This window comes from Eutrigla gurnardus, assembly GCF_963514095.1.
Source record: "Eutrigla gurnardus genome assembly, chromosome: 14".
NCBI classification, from domain to species: domain Eukaryota; kingdom Metazoa; phylum Chordata; class Actinopteri; order Perciformes; family Triglidae; genus Eutrigla; species Eutrigla gurnardus.
Genome location: NC_139937.1, coordinates 5,811,571 through 5,832,560, shown reverse-complemented (window position 1 = coordinate 5,832,560; position 20,990 = coordinate 5,811,571). Strand labels below are relative to the sequence as shown.

The 20,990-nt window shown below is 46.0% G+C and overlaps 2 protein-coding genes across 3 annotated transcripts in view; both read right to left on the bottom strand.

Annotated features, from left to right (window-relative positions):
• The window catches only part of chn2 (chimerin 2), a 129,018-nt gene that overhangs the window by 32,479 nt on the left and 75,549 nt on the right, over positions 1 to 20,990 (bottom strand). The gene's annotated exons all lie outside the window — the stretch shown is intronic.
• creb5b (cAMP responsive element binding protein 5b) overlaps positions 1 to 20,990 on the bottom strand; it is a 36,549-nt gene that overhangs the window by 5,819 nt on the left and 9,740 nt on the right. For both annotated transcript variants that reach the window (XM_084026624.1, XM_084026625.1), the window contains exons 6-8: positions 12,530 to 12,656; positions 11,097 to 11,207; positions 24 to 347 (exon numbers count right to left, since the gene is read on the bottom strand). In XM_084026624.1, the coding sequence (XP_083882750.1) occupies positions 24 to 347; positions 11,097 to 11,207; positions 12,530 to 12,656 (562 nt within the window). The remainder of the gene's footprint in view (positions 1 to 23; positions 348 to 11,096; positions 11,208 to 12,529; positions 12,657 to 20,990) is intronic.

Genomic DNA, 20,990 nt, shown 5'->3' with positions numbered 1-20,990 from the left:
TCCCGGGAAGGTGCTTTGCTTACATGTGAAGCAGAGTGCATTGGAGGGTGCGGTGAGGTCTGGTGTGGGTGCCCGGGATGCAGGTGGGGATTGTGGGAGTTGTGATGGGGGTTGTGTCCCTGCGGGTGGTGGTGTCCCCCCTGGCCGTGGCCCTGGCTGTGGTGGTGGTGGCCGTGGTGCTGGTACGCGTGGGGAGGGGCTTGCAGGTGCTGGTGCGGGTGTGAGTGCATGTGATGGTGGGCGCCTTGCTCCTGCCGCGATGACATCATCTCCATCATGTGGCCCATGGAGTTCATGTTGCCGTTGGCGATGGCACCCGGGTGGTGTGACAGTGCAGCCTTCAGCCTCTGCGTGGACAAAAGAGAGAGCAAACACAACGTTTCATTTTCTATGAAAATATTTGTGGGAACGTGCTCTCATGTATGGGTGTGCTGATTATCAGCCGTTAGAGCGGGTTCATCTGCTGACTCGGACCATGATGAATGGCTCCATAAATCCATACGTCAAGAGAACAAATCAAAGCCACTTAGGCTGTCCTCTGTCTCTCCTTCAGTCTTGTCATTCTCCTGCTTTACCTTCCCTGATAGCCATCCCTCTGGTCCCTCCTACTCATATTCCTAATAGCCTCTCTCTCCTCTACGCACGTGTGTGTGTGTGTGTGTGTGTGTGTGTGTGTGTGTGTGTGTGTGTGTGTGTGTGTGTGTGTGTGTGTGTGTGTGTGTCTGCCTGTAAGATGAGCGTGCTGGCAAGGTGTGAGCCTCAGACTGCTCCCTTGCTGTTGACCCAGCGGGAGGGTTGTTGCTTTAACCGTGTGGTCTACTTAGCCCTGACTGGCCCGGTGTCTCTGAGGGGCAGAGGAGAGAGACCAGAGAGAGGCTCTCTAAAGGTCCGCTTGTGTTCCTCGTGTTTACCGAATGCACCTCTCCTCAAGAGTCTGTTTTTCTGGGCATCTCATAAAGACAACCGCGAGACCAGGAAAAAAAAAAAAAAATCATAATCCAAATATATACAAGTGCCAAAGTATGTCTTCAATCTGCATCTGTTGTGCCCAAACCTAGACACATTTTTTCTACGTCTGGACCCTTTCATAACTTATTTACATTTTAACCGCTTTAGGAATAACAGCTTGAGAGAGTGTTGAGACGGTTGAAGTGCACCGCTGATGTGAATAAATCCTTTAATAAGTCAAATAAAAGTCCAGTCTTACATCGTGACTAGAATTCATCAACTCCTAACTTTTCACAGAAACATGAGCGACCAAACTGAAAACAAAGGCATTCATTTAAAGGCTACTGTTGTGAATTCCAAAAAGTTTTCTATTCTCTTTCCCAGTGCTCTCTTTCCTCTCTCCGCTCCCTTCCCCCTTCGCCCAGCTGCTGTCAGAGTCCACGCTGTGTCCAGGGCTCCATATCTTTTAACAACCTTCGCATTCATGATTCCCATAGGGAATGGCATCCAGCTGGTCTGGATCACGACGCTAAGACATGACCAGAGCGCAACATCGGCCCTCCACTCTTCTCTCACACTGTTCATGAGTGGAAAGCTTTTTACCAGGAGGAGGAGGGGGCATAGTCAAATAAATCCCTTTAGGAGTCGGACACTCATAAAAGAGCATACCCTCCTAGGTTTGATCATATTTACATATTGCATATATGTATTTGAGAAAAGGATTTACCAGTAGTGTAGTCGTCTTTACTTGGCTTTCCACGCACAGCTCGTGTTATAATGAAACCGCCACAGTTAAAGGACGACCTTGCCAAGCCTGTTTTGGCTGAGTATCGTTTCTACTCGTCAAACCGACGGATGCCTGACATTTCAAACGGCACTACATGACTGGAGCTGCATGATTCACGTTTCATCTGTCGCCCCTCATTACGAGTGTTATTTTGAATTTGCTCTCTTTAATGTTTATCTCTATCTGATCACACCCTAACCCCTGCTAACCGCCTCCACCACAACCTCAGCAGCACAACGCGAAGAGGCCACAGCCCTTCTGCTTTGCAACTGGTGAGATAGGGGTTAAAATACCACAGCGTGTACACTAACACACAGCGGGCGTCCGCCGGCCTGCAGCTGTCCGCAGCATCACAGTCGCACCGAGACTCACTGAGGTTAACGAACAGCAGTGAGAAAAGCTCTGACTTTGCTCAACGGTACAAATGACAGTCTGTACACGCTCACAGATTCTGTGGATACGTTTCTACGGTATAAACACGCAGGAGTTACAGACAGCTCGTTGACATGCAACTTAAACAGAAAATGGATTTAAACAAGCTTACAGATCAATCACAGTCGCCAGTGTTGACAAGGACATCTTCCGTGTTTCACAGGATGAATTCTGAGTCTGACAGCCCATACTAAACAACTTCCCCCCTAGCCTTCAGCCTCGTCAGTCAGCACCGGAGAGGTGAGGCCCACCCCTCTCGTGAAAGAGAAAACCAATCAGAGCTTGACAATCTGCTGCCAAAGCGTCGCAGAGCAGACAATCACCTGAATGAACAGAAGCCGTGGAATCTGCTGGCTACCTGTCTGCCTCCCCGTAGCCTGTGTGTGGCTAAGATGCTCATCTGGAGCTGCCTGACTAGCTGCCAACCAGGCTCCCGGGGGAGAAGGACAGAGAGGGGAGAAGGGAGGTGAGGGGTGGCGGTGAGAGAGAGAGAGAGAGACCAGGGGTTGGGGGAGATAAGATGGCTTCTCGTGTCTCCTCCCAACTCACACCGGCCCAAGACAGCTAGTACTCATTTATCAGTGTCTGAGAGCTGTCCAGCTGGCAGTGCAGCACTATCTGTGTATTAATTGAATTAGCCCGCATCCAAAGAGGCCCAAGAGTGTCAAAGTACAGATGAGGGTCAACGAGTCAAAAGCCTAAGTGGTGATGGCTACAAACAGGATTGAGACAAAACCCAAAACAAATGGACCATGCATGATAAGAGATAAAGGAACATATTGCAAGAGAAGGCAACAGATTACTTAAAAATAAAAAGACAAGTATATTATATTTACACACTCAAATTAAACAGTAGAGTTTAAAGAAGAAAACTGGGTTCACACTGCATCTTACCGTGACTCTCAGTTATTCTTGAGGCTATCGCTGCACAAGTGCCTGCTACTGCTCCATCTGGAGTCGAGATCCCAGCTCCGTTAAACCCACCCCGGCCAAAACTTAAGTCTTTGTATCCAGAACCACAGTGACGCAACTACGGGACGCTGGCAGAGCGATGATGAGCAGGCTGTGATTCTTAAACACCTTCATCAGCTCCCTAATGACTCTCAAACACATGGTTGTATTTCCCCAGACAGCGCTAAGCGCAAGAACTTAACCACCACGTTCATTTTACTCTAATAACACACACACACACATACATTTCTTCTGCAGCAACATGGCCGCTACGGAAAACAGTCATTAAATCCATGCAGGTGTTAGCTTGTGGCGGCGCAGGGCGCTCACAGATGGGATGCCTGTCACACAGACCGTCCTCACGCCGTCTGCCCTGCTGTTGCTGAGAATGGGAGAACTCAGAGCAGCCTATGACACCGTAAAGACGGCTTCCGCCATGAGAAATCTATAAACCAGCCATCTATGTAATCACATGTATTTAACACTACATTTCATGCATTCTGTAAGTGTACTGAAGTAGTAAGCCTATTGATTTTCCATTGTTAAAACACCATCCCTGGATCAGCCATCTTTTGCCCGCAGAGGAACCGTCTCCTCTCAGACCTTTGCCCCCTGACCTCTCCACTCCCACTGCTTTTTCCTTTTTTTTAGGCCTTTCTCATTTATGTGGTATCAGGGATACTAGGTGATCACCCATTAATGATATTTATTAATGGCTGCTTCCTCTCTGACACGGGGGGCTGTGAGTGATGTCGTTGTGAGTGCTCTGGGCACATCCTGAGAACACACTCAGGTTTCTCCTCGCCAGATGACTTCATATCTATTAACCCTGGGAGGAGGAAGCAGGAGCACGGAGCAGGTACAAAGGGAGGAGACCATGCCCGCCTCAGGATGGGTAAATCACACCCAGCGAGGTCGGGGTGAGCACTTTTATTCCCCTTAAAAGTGGAGCAGTGTACTATCAGGGGACCTGTGGCCCTGTGGCGCCTCCCAGCAGGTCAGAAAGATTTAACCAGTCTGTGGAGTCATTGTTTGAGTGCAGAAAGATCACGCTTTCAGAGGGAGATCTTCTGCTCCACATAAAAGAGTCCACGGAGAAACATTAAAGCTTCTGTCTGTCTCCGTCTTTCTTAACACTATAACAGCACACTGATCATGTTTAAACACACATTATTTCTAATTGCATAATATATCATAGCTGCAACTTTCCTGGCAGGATGCTCGTTGGCCGAGGCCCCCTCACTGGCTCTCTAAACCCAACATGGGTTCACCATCTGCAGTTAAAAGCAGTAGTTTGGCTCTGCTACTTTGCCATGCACTCAGAGGATCTAATTCCATCCTCCCCATCACCACCACAGCTACCCACCAGGCCCTGTCTGCAAAACCCACTCTCTCCGTGCCCGAAAATTCCACGCCCCCATTAGTTTAATTTTATTAGATTTCCCTCTCGCCTAGAGAGGCAGTAACGCCCCCCCCCCCCTTCTCTCTCTCTCTTTCTCCTCCTCCACACCCTCTCTCTCTCTGCTTGCCAAGAGCTGGGGACTGTTAAACTGATTTCCTCGGGGAATGGCGAGGCAGACAGTCTGATGGGAGGGCTGTAATGTCGCCCCCACTCTTCTCTCTTGGGTTCTGAGCCAAGCTGATCAGAGCCGGGGCCCAACAGACCCTCCCTGTGGTTCCAGACGCCGACGGGGAGATGGACATAGCCCGGCTGTTCTGCCAGGGTCCGACGCTACGGTGGTGCTCGGAGGAACCGTGGCAGCAAGACGCACACGCCCACCGAGGAGCATGCTCCAAACCATGCACTCATACTCTTGGCAGCTTCTCCACCCTGTCAAGTTAATGGATGGGCCTCTGACTCCAGTCTGTATATCCCCACTGTTCCCTCTCTTGTAAAGCCCTGCTCTCGTGCAGCCTACATGGTTATCACTACACCCACTGCCACAATCTTTAATACAGAGGCGGAGCGAGGGGGACAGACAGAGCACGGAGAAAATAATAAACAGACAACATATGTCTGAATTTGTGGCATCAAAAGCAACGGGCAAATTATGTGTCATGCTAATAAGAGTGACTTTAAATGTGATGATTTTGATCAAACATAATTTCAAAGACGCTTAAAATAACTATAATTTTGTATTTTGGCTGAGACAAATTTGTGAATTGTAACCAGTCTTTGTGTTTGTTTTATTTAGACCTTGTCCGATGAGAATATCAGAATATTCAAGGTATTTCTATTAAACATTTGCATGGAAACACATGTTGCTTAGACAACCACAGGCACAAGATTCAGTCTGTGCTCCAACATGTGAAAATGACTAAGAAACAAGAAGAAGAAGGCTGTTAGTTTTCTTCCTTCTTTCTTTCTAATGTGTCATTTACTGCTTTACGAGATGAGGTAGTGGCCTAACTGGTCTGAACTGACAGATTGAAAATCAACAGACTTTTTCACCCCTCTGGTGTTTGGAGTCCAGCGAGAGATCTTACTGCTCGGGCTCCAGGGGGGCTCATGGTGGCTGGACCAGTCCAGTCTGGTCCTTGTGGTGACGGCAGCTGGTTTACCCAAGCTTGGCTCTACCGGACCCCCGTCCCATTCACGGGCCCTGAACCATGACCAAATGGCCTTCACATACACCTCCCATCAGCACAGCTAAAATAACACGCAGTCATCCAAAGACAAACAGATGCGACACTCTGGGCCACAACACACACACGCACATAGTCACACACAGCCATGCAGAGGGTTAGGATTACAAGCACACACACACACACACACACACACACACACACACACACACACACACACACACACACACACACACACACACACACACACACACACACACACACACACACACACACACACGCACACACACACACACGCACACACGCACACACACACACACACCCACACACACATATGTAACTACTTAAATATAAATGTACCAGTATACAAAGTCCTTAAAAGACCTCGCTGTATAGCAGATTTACAACGCCAACATTGAAGTTTGAGCTGTAAAAAGTTTGTCTGCTTATTGTCAAATTTCAAACAACACAATGGACTTTCTCATGGGAGGAACGCTTTGTTCACATAATACATGTTGAATATAAATTTCATGTGGATTTAGGCATGTCATTAAATGAAAGGCTGAAAGCAGGTCTGTTAACCTGGCCTCAAAACCCTGTTCCTGTGAGATTTACAATAATCTAGAAAACGGCAAAAAAAAAATGGTATGCAACATATGTTGTTTTACTATCTGGTTACTATAGAAATATATAGAAATATATATATGTTTTAATAACTTCTCTAAGCCTTTGTGTTGCACATGATTACAGAGTGCAGGTTGTTATGTTAACTTCTATTTGAAAATATGACCAAATGATCTTGATTGTGTTTAGCCAATATGTCTAGTGGTCTTATAGTATGCTATAATTCATCAGTGATGAAATGGCATGAATGAAATGGTGAAAGCAGTGTGTGTAAATGGGGCAAATGTGGTCAAACACATTATTGGATCATTACAACAAGCAATCCTGTGGGTGAAAAAGACTAACAGAGCTTGTCATATGAGAGGCAGAGCATATTGAAACACAGCATGTCCATTTACCTTTTGATTTCCTATTACTACATACAGTATGTATATGTGGTTCACTTGTTTGTGTTGCCAGGAGGCAGTGAGAGAGTGGCCCCTCTCTGGTCTGTGTCCAACACTGATAAACTGGCACAAACACACTGATGGAGCCGCTCCTCAGCACTCCGCTCTGCCGAAAACACTCGCCTCCATGGCGATGGAGAGAAAATATGTTTATCAACTACGAAACATTCTTCACATCCAAGACACTGACCGCTCTCTCCATGCAACACTGACTCTCAGCGTATCTTGCCACATGCCGTGTTGTCCTCGCTTGACTGCTGTTTATTGAGCATCCACACCTTTACTGAACTAACCGCACATAAACATGACAGATCTACATCACATGCTATCTGAAAACCCTAACTTCATGGTTTGTTTAAGCCCACAGATGTGTGTCGACTCCAAGGACAATGATCCCCATAGAGCGCTCCCATGCACTGAAAGCACACTATATATGCACACTCAATCGTGAGCATCCACACAAACATGTACACAAGACTAGTCTAGCGCTCAGTGAAGCAGCCTGCAGATTCCACTGTGCTCTTAGCTCACCGTCCCTCTCTAATGACCTCATAGCCTGACAATGCCACCATTCATACAGATGTTGGTTACAAAACCTGGAGTCGTGGTCCCATTGTGTGTGTGTGTGTGTGTGTGTGTGTGTGTGTGTGTGTGTGTGTGCTGCTCCTCCTCACAACAAGAGGTGCTCCCCTACTACGGGGGAAAGAAATGAATGGAACACGTAATAGGGTTACCATGTATGCTAATAGTTTAACTGCTCACTTCATACTGAGCTAATCGCTCAATCAGTCACCATGTAGCCGAGTTGAACTCACACATCTGTGGCTGCTCCACAAGTCTTTTTTTCTTTCTTGGGATTTCTGAACAGTATATGCATGTAACTTTCTCATTTTTCACTCTTTCGGGCAACACTTAGCCTATTAACCCAAATGTCTGCTGCAATTCTGTAACCATACTGAAACATAAGAACAGTGAGGGTTGTGTGAATGAAATGCATAAAAGAGCCACATTAGTGTGCTGGAAACGCTTTGATTATTGGTCCTCCTGTGTCCTATGAAATGTTTCTTTAAGAGACGCACTGTTTTTTTTTTCTTCTCCTCAAGTAAAAAGGAGTACATTTAGCGCATGCCAGGAATTATGTCATCCAGCCATCTAGTGCCAGCTCCACAGCCAAGAGAGCTGCAGTGAAGGAACATATAGTATTGTTTACCTCATAAAAAACTCAGCACCTAGCGCCGATGCTTAGTGACAAATGTATTGTCCTTAGTAACAATGTAAACAAAAGATAATTGGGAGATAATAAATAACACATTTTCATATAACAGCACCAAACTGTTTCAAAGCCCCCCCTGTCTGAAATTAGCAGGCAAGCAGGATGTGTGGAAAGCATGGAGCTCATTTAAAAAGAGACAAAAAAAAAATGCTGAATTCCACCGCAGACATGAGCCGAGCCTCGTCCCGTAGTTGGCCCTGGTAGAGGTTCATTACAACCAGCTTGATGGGGGCCTGTTGGGGCTTTGCTTGTTGCAGATGAAAAAATGATAGTGACAGTCTTTTAACAAACAACCAAAGATATCAAACCATCTGCACAGAGCGGGAAGGTATTCAGGGGAGAACACATGTATGCACATGTGTGTTTTATATAGTAGCGTATTTGCAAAGCCATGCGTGCATGTCTTCTCTGCACGTGTGCACATCTCATTTCATGTTGTTTTTCAGTACTTGACTGTGTGTACGTCTAAGTGTGTGACACAATGCAACGAGGATGACACAGAGCCGGAGCAGTCGGTGAGTGTGTGTGTGTGTGTGACTGTTCGCGAGGCCCCGTGGAGAACTGCCTCTGAGCGTTGACGTAATGCTTTGGCCGGCGTGCTGTGGAACTTGGCCTCCTCTCTGCAGCGCTTCCTCTACGCTGCGAGGGTCAACTATCCCACAACCTCCAGCACACAACACACACACACACCAGTCTATTCCCCAGACCACAACAGAGCAGAACACAACCACACCCGGCACCGTGAGCACCCAGTCCTTCACGAGGAGGAAAAAAAAAACACACATTTGAACTAAAACTAATAAAACATTCCCAGACAACCAGCTAAAAGCAAAAGGGGGGAAAACATACAAGTGGTTTTCTGCACCATCGGGCTCGGCCGCGCCGCTTAAACGATAGCACTTAAGGAGAAAATCAGAGATAGAAGAGAACAAAGACAGGCACTGATGCAGATACAGTCTTTGGCCCACAGAGCACAAACAGAGAGCTTGGAGCGAGATATGAGTCCCCAAGGGGCCACAGCAGTCCTTCGGCTCATTAACTATTTACACCAGAGACAGGCCTCCCTGCTGCTCTGGACCACCACAAAATCAATTAGCCTTCATTAGCCAAAGCTCTGGGCATGCTCTCCCTGGCAGGGGAGGGTTAATCCCGCTACAGAGGCCACAAAATATCACAAAATGAGCATACATGCATGCACACATGCAGAGGGGCGACGGAAACGAGGCTGAGCAGAAGTCCTTTCATGTCACCCGCAAAGAATCCTTCTCATTTCTCACCCTCGCACACAGTTTGGTGTCTCACAATATCGATACCGTCTCTCGCCTTTCAACTCCCCTGCTCACTCTGCCTGTCTATCTATTTCCTTCGTGTCTATCAAAGTCCCACTCAATCCTTCTCCCGCTCGCGCAATGTAAACGTCGAGCCGAAAGAGTGCATCCAGGTCCGTGCCTTGGGGGTGTGGGGTTACAGTGCGGAGATTTCCCATTGGCGGAAAGTCAACATGGTCGGGGTAATGCGATTAGAGCCGGATTGAGAACGTCGCAGGGGACACATGGGCCTGATCATGGCCCAGTTATCCGATAGCGAGGCCGTATTTATCGACCTGGCCCGGGCGCGGATATTACAGACATTAGAGACCCCGTCTATGCTTATGAAACCCACGCTGGAGATCGCACCCCGATAACACAATTAGTCTCTCACTTTCTGTCTACAATCGTGGAATTCCATCAGTCGCGTTCAGACATCAGGGAGCAGAATCTCAATTGATCCACATTTGGTTGTTGTGCCTCGTGTCTGAATGGCCAACTAACCAGAAAGTTGCATGGTGGAGGGGTCTGTAGCCATTTAGTGACTGCATATGTTTATGGGAGGCCTAACAGAGCATTTACAATTCAATTACATAGATAGGAGGAGAAAAAAAAAAGTAAGATGTGTCTGGATGATGGCCAGGGGAGAGATAAGCCTAATACACTAATATTGTGTTACCCCAGCGTGTTACCATAGGAACAGTTCAAGAGATTCAAAAGACTACAAAGACGATCAATCTTGAGAGAGCAGGAGGAAGAGGGAGAATTAAATGCCCTGGGAATGCTCCCGCTCTCCTCTATCAGAGCAATAACTCTTCTAATGACCTCTGCTACCTCCTCTCCTCTCTCTCTCTCTCTCTCTCTCTCTCTCTCTCTCTCTCTCTCTCTCTCTCTCTCGCTCTCTCTCTCTCGTTCTCTCTCTCTCACGTTCTCTCTCTCTCTCCACAAGATGTTTCTGTCCAGCAAACCCAGCTATCAGTGAAGCTTTCCAAACACAAAGACAAGCCAATGCTTTTCATTATGGCGTGTGATTTTTTTTTTTTTTTTTTTTTTTTGATATCCAAGTCATGACACTTGCTCTTATTTCTATGGCGCCTTTTCCATTTTCAGAGTTATTTATTTTGAAAACAAAGGTTGGCTGATTGTCATGTTTCTACAGTATTAATCAAGCCGTATCACCTCGAGTGTAACTGTTTGTCCAGTTGACATTAATCAGGTGTACTCTGTCAGTCACTGGCATCAGCGTTAGCGGCGCTAACATGCACAGCTGAACGGAGTGGAAGGTTTCTTTCTCTTCAGCTTTTTTCGCCCGTCACTCTTCTGACTCTCAGTGTTTCGGCCACTCTCGGCTACGTCTCATTCCCACTGCTCTAACTGCCGGCTTTGTGAAGGATGAGGTCATTTGATTTTTTCCCTGCTGTGTTAAACTAGTGCTAACAAGTTGCAGGACCTACAGAACATGTTCTGTACATTAAGATATACATCAGGCAGTCAGTGGGCAGCTCAGCCACAACCACATAAAGGGCTCTTTTATTCCAGCCAGTCTCCAGCGCTGCACTGGCAGGTTCAGACACAGCTTTGATTACACCCCAAATGATGAAATCCACACAGACCTAACAGCATAGCGTTGCTGGCACAGCCCAGTGGAAAAGAAAGTTGCAACACTTTGTGCGTGTGCATGTACGTGTACGTGTGTGTGCGTAAACGTGTACGTATCCATGTGAATACATGCGCATACTCACCAGTTTGGCTTCTGAGTGCATGGAGGGAATGTGAGTGGAAGAGCAGGAGCTGCTGTGGGCGGGTCCCTGCATACCCATCATACTGGAGGCCATGGACATTTGTCTCTCCATCTGAAGATAACAACACCATAATAACAGTCATCCTGACAAGTGTAGACACATTATTCCCATACCAACATTCTTACAGGATCAATAAACTCTTTCTTTAGGTATGATCTCTGCTATTTGTATGTCGTAACAGGATTATTTCACTATTTAAGTGACAATAAGCTTTTGCATTAAATTGTGAGATTCATCCTCAGCTAAGGGGGGCGAGATGAGAGAGCATGAGAGCCTGATTTCGCATGACAGGCTGCCCCATGCACAGCTCTGTGTGATGATAACTGGAGCTGACCCAAAACAGGAAGCCAGCACAGAGGGACTTAACACAGGAAGCCGGTGCAACAGGGCTATGTGTGTTTCTGATAATAGTGTGGTGGGTGTCAGTCTGACTAAGACATCAAACCCCGGCCACTGTTGGTGCAGGGTGTGCTAACAAGGTGTACGAGATGTGAGTAGGTGTGAGTTAGTTGGATGCATTAGAACCTTTCTTTGTGTGTGTGTGTGTGTGTGTGTGTGTGTGTGTGGTAACTGCCTGCCTCTTAGTGACCCTGGTCAGCGTGGTCCTGTGTCCCAGCTGAGACCTGAATGTGAGGAAATCAGCTGGTTTAGCTGCCAGGGGTGAGAGGTCACCTGCGCAGGGCGATGATGTGAGCAGTATGTGCAGGAAAGAAGAAACCTTTGTGCACGCGTGTGTGAGCTGCAGCTGCTGAACTCTGGCTGGTGTAGCGGTCTCCATGGGGACCGGCCCCTCACCACCCCTCACTCTGCCTGACCCCCCCCCCCCCCCCCCCCCCCCTGTCCACGGAGACTCAGGCCTAGAACCTGACACACAGCCTTAATTGCACTAAGTGTGTTTTGTGTAAAAATATCACCCAAACCGGCACCCCTTTCCTGAACCGTCAATCTTCTCCAAAATCGCTTAGCTCTTAATTTAATAAACATGGGAGGTTTTTTTTCTCTCCATACCATAAACACAGGCTGTCTTGTGTTACAATGAGAACATATGTTGTATCATTAGAACCCTGATACGAGGAGCTTTCTCTGGGTTGTTATCATTCCCGGCTTACCAATGTCGGTCCTCTAAGCCTTTTTGTCTTAATTACAATAAAGTCTATATTCTAAACCCAGAGAGGTCATTTCTACAGGAGAAGGCTTCCTTATTAACTCCAGTAAATCATTTTAATGGCGATTGAAAACATCCCAAACTAATGCATAGTTTATGTGCAGTCTGAATTTACGCAGTTGTCACAATGAGTAAGTGACTTTGCGCCTGCGTTTGTGAGTACACCCCCCGTGATTGAATGTGCTTTGTGCGCCGTCGTTGTACTCACAGGCATCAAGACGGCGGAGGAGCCGGGCATGGTCGGGTCTGGCAGGGTTCCAGGCATGGAGGCTGGCAGAGGCTGTCTCTGTCTGTTTCGTAGGTGCAGCAATGAGGACAGAGAGCCGGGGACAGGCCTGAGAGGACACACACACACACACAGACATTCAGAGAACTTCAGTGTTTCACAGCCTTATCATTATTGTATGCTTTGGCATATATAATAAGTTATCTACCACCACTATGGTGCTAGTCATAAGTTCTCCTCAAGTGGTGCATGAACACATTAACGACTGCTTAATAACACGGCATACCATAGCTGTAATCATGCAACAATATGTGGTACACACACGGAAAATCCTTCAGAATTCAAGGTGCATTTTCTCGATTTACTTAAAACTTCAGTACAATGTGTTATAAATCAAGGTTTTCATTTTCTGCTTGTAAATGCCAAAGGGCTAAAATAAAGTTTTATTTCTAAGTTAGAATAAATATGAACTCACCCATAAGTTTAAAAGAAGTTTGCAAAATGCTTTAACCTGAAAGGAACCCTTGGACTACTGCAATTTTACAATGTGAGATCACTTAACTGATCTTGCATATTAAATATATTTCCACACATTTATTCTTTTCTCAACTGCACTCTTTTACAGCAACTTCTTCGATTCAGTTTCCATTTGTTAAAAAAAAAAAAAAGGAGTGAGTGTCTGTGTATTCATGTTGCCATCGAAAGCTGAGGCATCTTGGGAGTTTTTGGATGCACTTTAAACAGGCACACTTCATGTAGCACAATGGATGAATAACGATGATGGCGATGATGAATGAATAATAACTGTCGTAGCAACCACAAGATGTGCATGAGGAGAATGACTTTTAGGAACGGCAACGGTGGTGGGAGCCCCGCGGGGAAAGAAATCCCCCTCGGTGACCACAAAAGTGTGTGTGGACCGACAGTCCCATCCACACTCACGGCCACATCAATAAATCCCACGTCGGGATGAGGGCCAGGCTGAGCTTAAACTATTGACAGCAGTCGTGTCACAGCCACTGGCTCGGGGCTGCAGCCATGCAAACACCCAGACCACTCCATCTGCACGCGGTGACGCCATTCATACAACTGCCACCAAATCCCTCCTTGTAAGAATACTGATTTCCAGCTGCAGGGTGCTGCTACACCCTTAGACACCCGTACAGCTTAGAAACCAGCAGTCAAATACCTGTATCAGAAGAATCAATAAGTCTAAGTTACTGGTATCATCAGAAGTATTGCAAACAAGAAGCATTCAGGCTCGCTGTGTTCAACAGGTTAATATAATCAATTGAGCACATCACAGCCTGGATTACGGTAATAGTCAGTAGTGTGGGAGTGATGGCCAAATGGGCGTGTGGGGGTGCATGAGAGCAAACGATCCCCCACCTGAATAAATACCTGTATTTTTCCAGACCTAAATATGTGCATTTACGCTCCAGACATTTTAGATTGCTCCGCACACACACAGGACCATTACCATCCCGACTGTGTGTCATTCCTGTCTAACATCCCAATTTATCACAATCACACTCATTTAACAGCCACGTATGACATCTGAGCAACACGGCGAATCCAAACATTTCCACATGGGAAAAGTCATGAAAGTACAATGAGCTATGCAGTGTGGCTGTGCACTGCATTAACACACGTTCCCTCTGGAGTTTAGACTCCGCCAGCGTCCAAGAGGATGAATTAGCAGTCACAGGGCAGCGGCAGGGACACGCTGTTGATTTTGTACATAAAACAACATTTTGCTGCATTTGTATTCAGTATGATTGCTTTCGGGGGAGTAAAAAGAGATCAAATAATGAAGCTAATCTTGCTTCACATCTGTTTGACAGGACTGGAAATGGTCTCATTAACAGTTTTTTATTTATCTAATTTCTTTTTAGCAAAATATAGGGAATCCAAATATTAAATACGTTACAATGTTGACCTTTATACTGTAGGCTCTCCATTGTGACCTTATATGATTGGCAGTAACTATTTAAAGTCCAGTATGTGCCAGAAAGAAACTTCTTTAAGTCTGCAATACCGGATCACTTAAATGCTTTAAGGTGCTCTTGTCATTTGGAAAGTGAAATCAGACTGCAGCTTTCCAACTTCACTCCAGATAAGACGGTAAAATGCCCTAACAGAAAGCTACTTGTCAATAACTGGCAGAGGTCAGGACGGAGCACGGAGGTCGCTGTCACAGGTCAGACTCCTGCTTTCTAGAGAAAAACACTCCTTTGAAGTTTGTACAGGTTGAACTGCTGCGTCTGTCACCTGCAACAGGGCAGGGGGGGGGCACCGTGTCCATCAGCAGCACACACACCAAAACAACAACGCTAACATCCGACACTTCCTCTGTGGATTCACTCAGCTTTGTGCTGACTCTGCTAATAAATAAAGACATTCACATTGACTGGAGGCACAAAAAAATACGCTATTAATGAATATAAGAATGCCATTGCTCGTTAGTAAGAGTGTATCACTTTTGATGTGTGTGATCAATTTTTATCAAAAGAGTTGAAACATTAGTAGATTAATTGATTAATCCCCCAAATTGGCTGGCTCCTCTTTTGGGGGTTTTATCTGTTGGTCAGACAAGACAAGTTTTCACAGATTAAGACGATGTGAGGAAACCAGACAGCAAACAATATGCCTTAAGTATTTAATACAACTTTTTTTCTCTCTGCTGAGTGGCTGACTGTTTTTAATGTGCATTTGGCCTTCTCATTCGTCAATTAATTGGTTGACATATTGAGCAGATTAGTTAAGTAGTAATCAAAATACATTTTAGTTGCAAATATCAATATACTTTATTGAAATGGATCATTTCTTATGAAGCAGGATTTCCATAATAAAGGTATTTTAATTGAGGTAATTGAGTGTAATTCTTCTTTTGCTTTCTGTGTTTACATCTGCTCCCCTATAAATACATACATGATGCACCGGACTGTAAGGTGGATTACTGGATTGGTTTTCAGAGTGTGTGTGTGAATAAGTGCATATTCCAGCGTGTGAATGTGTGTGTGTATGCATGTGAAGTGAATAATGACAGGCTGCGGCTCCACTGAGGGGATTGATAATAGCCTGGGCTGTGGGCCCCAGGGGAGAGCAGGTAGACACTCTGCAGTCCTGACCCTGCACTCTCACATTACTGAGTGCCTCACTCTCAGCCCGGCTCTCCTCCACAATCCCCGCCCAAGAACCACCACAGCACCAACCCCCCACCTTCACTCCACCATGACATCACTGCCAGACCTTCTTCTTCCCTCCCCGAGCCCCTCTTTTGCTTTTTCTTTATCTCTTGTTCCATAGTCTATTTCTCTGAGTTATCCTGCTATTTTCTGTCCTGTTCCCCCTCCTCCCATTGTCCTGTTAATCCTCTATAACTCTCTTCTGGACCCCTCAGGGTGCCCACACCTCAACTCAAGCCCCTCTGGATTGGCTTGCTCTAACCTACAAATCCTGCAGTCTGCACACACACTAAGCTTTACTGTCCCAATCCCCACAGTCCCAACTCCAACTCAAGCAGTGGAGACTTAAACACAAGGCACTTGGCTGCCGTCCAAGACGAGCAAGAGAGGGAGAGAGAGGGAGAGAGAGAGGTGCAGTCAGTCCACTGACTCATATCCTTCCCATTCTGACTCTGCTCCAGCAATGATGTAATGCTCTTGGCTTTTCGCCCTCCCCCCACCCTGTGCCTGCCCACCCCCAGATTTCGTCCCTCCCTCCTCTCCTCCTCTCGCTTTTCCCTCTATTTCCCTCCTCGATTCGTCCAACATCTCTGCGCTCACTCCTCGCCGGGTGAAGTCACTGCGAGCTCTGGGTAGACACAGCAGCTAAAAACTTTCGAACGTAACCAAAACAGCCCAGGGCCAAGTTCCAGACGTTCGGGAGACGGTGGTGCAGTCGCCATGGGAACGGAGGTAAACAGAGGGAGAAACAAGGGCCTCAAACAGCTTGCAGCTGCCTGGCTCTCTGAGTAAACACTACACAGGACCTGCCCCTGATTTACTGCCTTTAATCACTGGTGGGAGGAGAGTGCCATGGGGTTTGGACTGAGGAAATAATACGAATCTGATCAAATAAATCAGCCCTAATGGGTTACGACACAGGCTGACTTTTATTAGCGGGCTAGAGGAGCGATAGATGCTGGGAGGGTGGTGCACCGGGATGGATCTGGGATGGATCTGGGATGGGGTGTCCTCACATTAGGGAGTCTGAAGCCGAGTTAAGCCGTGCCAAAGCGCAGTTGAGAAATGGTGGTGGATGATATTCTGGAGCAAATTAGTGGAAGTGTTGTGGGATTTATTCACTAATTATGATACTGTTTTAATCCATGAGATGCCGTTGGCTGAGCAAAGATGGGTTGTCTTTCATTTTCAGCAAAGGTAGAAAGCATGTCAGCACATTCCTATCGCCAGTCAATCAGAAGAAGAAAAACTATGTCATCTTACAAGCTAACCTGGCATGCAGCACCTGACTGCTGCTGTCTTTAATGATACTTCATCCTTCTTCCTGTAAACCTTGGTAATAACTTGTCATCCTCTCATCCAGCCTCCTGATGCCTGTCTTCCCCTGTCAGTCTCACACCTGCATTCATTCAGTTTTCCATCTTCATTTTTCCTTTCATAATCTCACTGCATTTCCCCCCCACAACTTCATTCTTCTGATCCCACTTTGTCCATACTTTCATCCAAACATAATCCATCTTTTCCTTTCCTTGTGCAGACATGTCCCTTTTTATCCTCTCCTCCACCCCGACTAGCCACCGTCCCGGTGGACAAGCCCATGTCCTCACATATGATGCCTCTCTTCTTTCTCTCTCTCCCCTCCTGATCCTTCATTTCCTCTCCTCCATCTACCTCCTATCCCCCTCTTCCTCTCCTCCATCCACCTCCTGATCCCTTTCTTCCTCTCCTCTGTTCACCTCTGATCCCCCTTTTCCACACTTGCCTGCGTTGTGATCCCTGCTCCCCAGAGCTGTGAGGCATGTCCCTGTGTGTGAGTTGCTTGTGCAGGAGCCTGCATGTGTGGTGGCCCCGGGGCAGGGATGACACAGCCCCGCTGGAATGAGAGGGAACAGAGTCTGGGCGTTCCTCTACAAACGCACTATTAAACCCACTGCAGTACACAATGAGCTCATCTTAATTCAGGTCAGATGTACATCCTGCATTCTCTCTTTCTTTTTCTCTCCTTCCCTGTAATTGATTACACTGTATACCTTTTGTTTTTCTGTACCTTTGTTTATGTGTTCTTCTCTTCTCTCCGCCCGCTATGTGCATTAGCCCTTCAGTTTATATACAGTTGAGACCTTTTGCCCGTATTTGTCTGCAGAGAAGGGCATTTGTCAAGTCGGAGTGTGAGGGCACCCCAGGCATTTTGTAGAGGTCCCGCTCTCCTGCACTCAGGGCGGACCTCCCTCCTTATCACCACTTTCTGAATGCAATCTAATCATAAACAATAATAAAGGAAGTTTGGTTTAAATTGTGAAGTTCATGAGGTCAAAGTGTGTCCATGGAAAGCCCATAACTCTCCATAGAGGAGTGGAGACTTTCTCTGTTCTGGCAATGGCACAATGGGTGTTGAAATCAGCACAGCTCTTTTATCACACACATGGGAAAATTGTTATGCAATCTATAAAGAAAATATGTGATATTCAATTCAGCCTGGAGGCAAAATCATCACAACTATCAGCACAACCATACTTCCATTAATTAACTGTAGGTGCCATAGGTTAACAAGTGAGAAAACTTTATCACATCAGTATCAAATGGTGTGTTTTGTGACAGACCATGCACAGATTTCTTTTGCACATGTATTGCATTTTATTTGGTTTCAAGATGATAATCATTAACTTTTTATAAAGTGCAAACCATCAGCTACATATTAATATTAAGCAAAAAGAACGTGAATTGTGAATGTGATTCATCAAAAGTGGCAGTCAAGTAAGATCTTTTACCCAGTGGTCTCTTATAATCGATTAGCATATCACAAAATCTTCTTGAGAAAACACAGGATGTTCAAATGTGTCGCATTACACTTGAGCTGTGCATGAAACCCTGCTGTTTGGAAGGCATGCACACCAACCAACTATTTGTGCTACTTCCCTTAAATAGAGATGCATGCAAACAAGGAACAGAACGGGCTAGTGGCTCTGAGGTGTGAAAATATTGTGCATTTAAAGCAGCATGGGAAATAAAACCACAAATGCACTTCCTTCAGAACTTTGCATAGCGATGCGAGAGCCAAACTTAAAGTTGCACACAGCCATCACCAAACAAGACACATTTGAGATCAGAGATAAATCCTAAATGTAGAAAACCGAGAAAAATAACTCAATGTTTATGTCACGTTTGCACAAGAATAAAAGGATACAAACTTCTGAAATTCTGAAATGGATGTGATGATGGTGACTAACCAAATCTGACTGATTCCCACAGTCCTCAACATTCTTAAGAATTATTCATTTAAGTTAAAGAAAGTGTCACCATTTAATTAAAAACACCTGTTTTAACACACAGTAGAAGGTGAATTAAGTAATTAAATACCATCATCAGAAATTGATCTGTAATCACTCCTCACTGAATTCCGGTTAATTGTGCTGTGATGGAAATGATTGGACTGAGTTCCTCTACTACCAGGAATAGGCCAGAATAGGAGAACGCCATTTGAAGTGCCTTGTGCCCACACCCGCACATCTCCTCTTACCATTCCAAAGGTTGAGGTTTCCACACAATGTTGTATCTCACATGGTTGACTAGTAACGTCCAATGCATTTAACTCTGACATAACTCAGCACCAGATGTTTATAATTGAAAAGCAGAAAGCATTCAAATCTGTTGGACGCCGCTTCGCTTTGTATGATAATGATAGCCGTGACATTAAGATCTGCTGGCTGTTTCTTATGCCTGGTTTTAACACTGGTTTGTGTCAGTGCAGCTCCCCGAAGACCTTGTTTAGGGACTCGGAGCAGAAGAGAGAGAGAGTGAGCCAGGTCCTCAGGTTTCACAGCTGCAGGCCCAGCTCAGCCCTAAAGTAAATGGACTTGAGGAAAGCCAATCCTAATTGATTCCAAGCCTCAAAGCTCTTTAGTAAACATTGTGGAGCAATGAAAATGACTTGTTATCCTAATTCATTGGACGCTCACGCTGCACGTTCAGCAGAGCTGGGGACGAGCGGATTGAGGCGAGATTAAACTGATTCCGTTTCGTGATTCCTTCTCATCCGTAGATGTATTCATCACCACAGAGCTTGGCAAAGTGTGTCGAGATTAAAAGCTTTATGGGACTGCGATGATGACGTTCACAAACAACGCTGATTACCTGGCGAGGATCACTTTTTCCTAATCGTCTCTCAGGTTGTTATAGTTAAAACTAAGCAGAACTATCAGTGCAGTGAATCATTGATGCACCGTGGATTAACAAAGAGTTTTGACGATGTTTTCTTCACAAAGACACTGGAAATGAAAACATTGGAAATGACAGTCTAAGTGGATTAAAAGGACAATGGCAGCATCATAGGGAACCCCTGATCTGACCTCCAGAAGGTTAAATCTCAATCTGGACAGAAGGTCCAGTTGTTCTGTGTGTAGGAAGTTCCTGTGGAGAGACCCTTTCCACGGAGCCTTTGCTTGGCCCTAATGGCTTCCTGTGGAAGCACTGCTTCTCAGCCAGCGGAGGGGTTTCCTCAACCCATTTTCCTGCTGATGTGAACATTTCCACATTTCTCTCGTGTGAATCTGCTCATCCTATTCATGTGTTAGGATTCCACTGTCCTTGTAAACAAGCGATGCCTCTGCAGATTTAGCGTGATTTAGCTGCTTGGGAAATGCCCCACACTGTGGGAGGATAACTGTAACTGAAACGTACATGCCATACTGTGGCTGAAAAGCACCGCCACATGGCACACCGGCTCTGATGTGCTTTTAGTGACAGGTAAAGTCAGGTGAAGCAGGTCCAGCAAAGTCTCTGTTACTGGCAGTGATTGCTGCTCCTCCAAGCGGGTGAAATTCCATCCCGGTCGTCGACAAAGAGCCTGACGGAGTGTCAGTCAGGCTTAGTGATGGGCCTCCCATCCAATATTCACAAGCTCCTCAAGCTGTAAATCTACACAGAAGAACCTCGACACAGCAGAGGCCTTACACTGAGCCATCTCGATGTCTTGCTTGCCACAGGTCTGGTTTACAGTAACAAAGTCCTGGCACAAGTATGAAGGTGAACGGGGTTAAGGGATAAGGGAGGAATGAGGTCAGTGGAGTGTCTCCATAAGGAAAAAAGTGTGTGTGGAATGATTATGTTATGATATAAAGACAAAAGTCATTAATGGGAACTAAAGGGTTGGTAGAGTTTATAAAATCACACTACACACAGCATGCAGACATGGATCAATGGGGTCTGATTATCACTATGATTCAAATGCTTTAAACTCAGCAAACTACTCCTTGAGA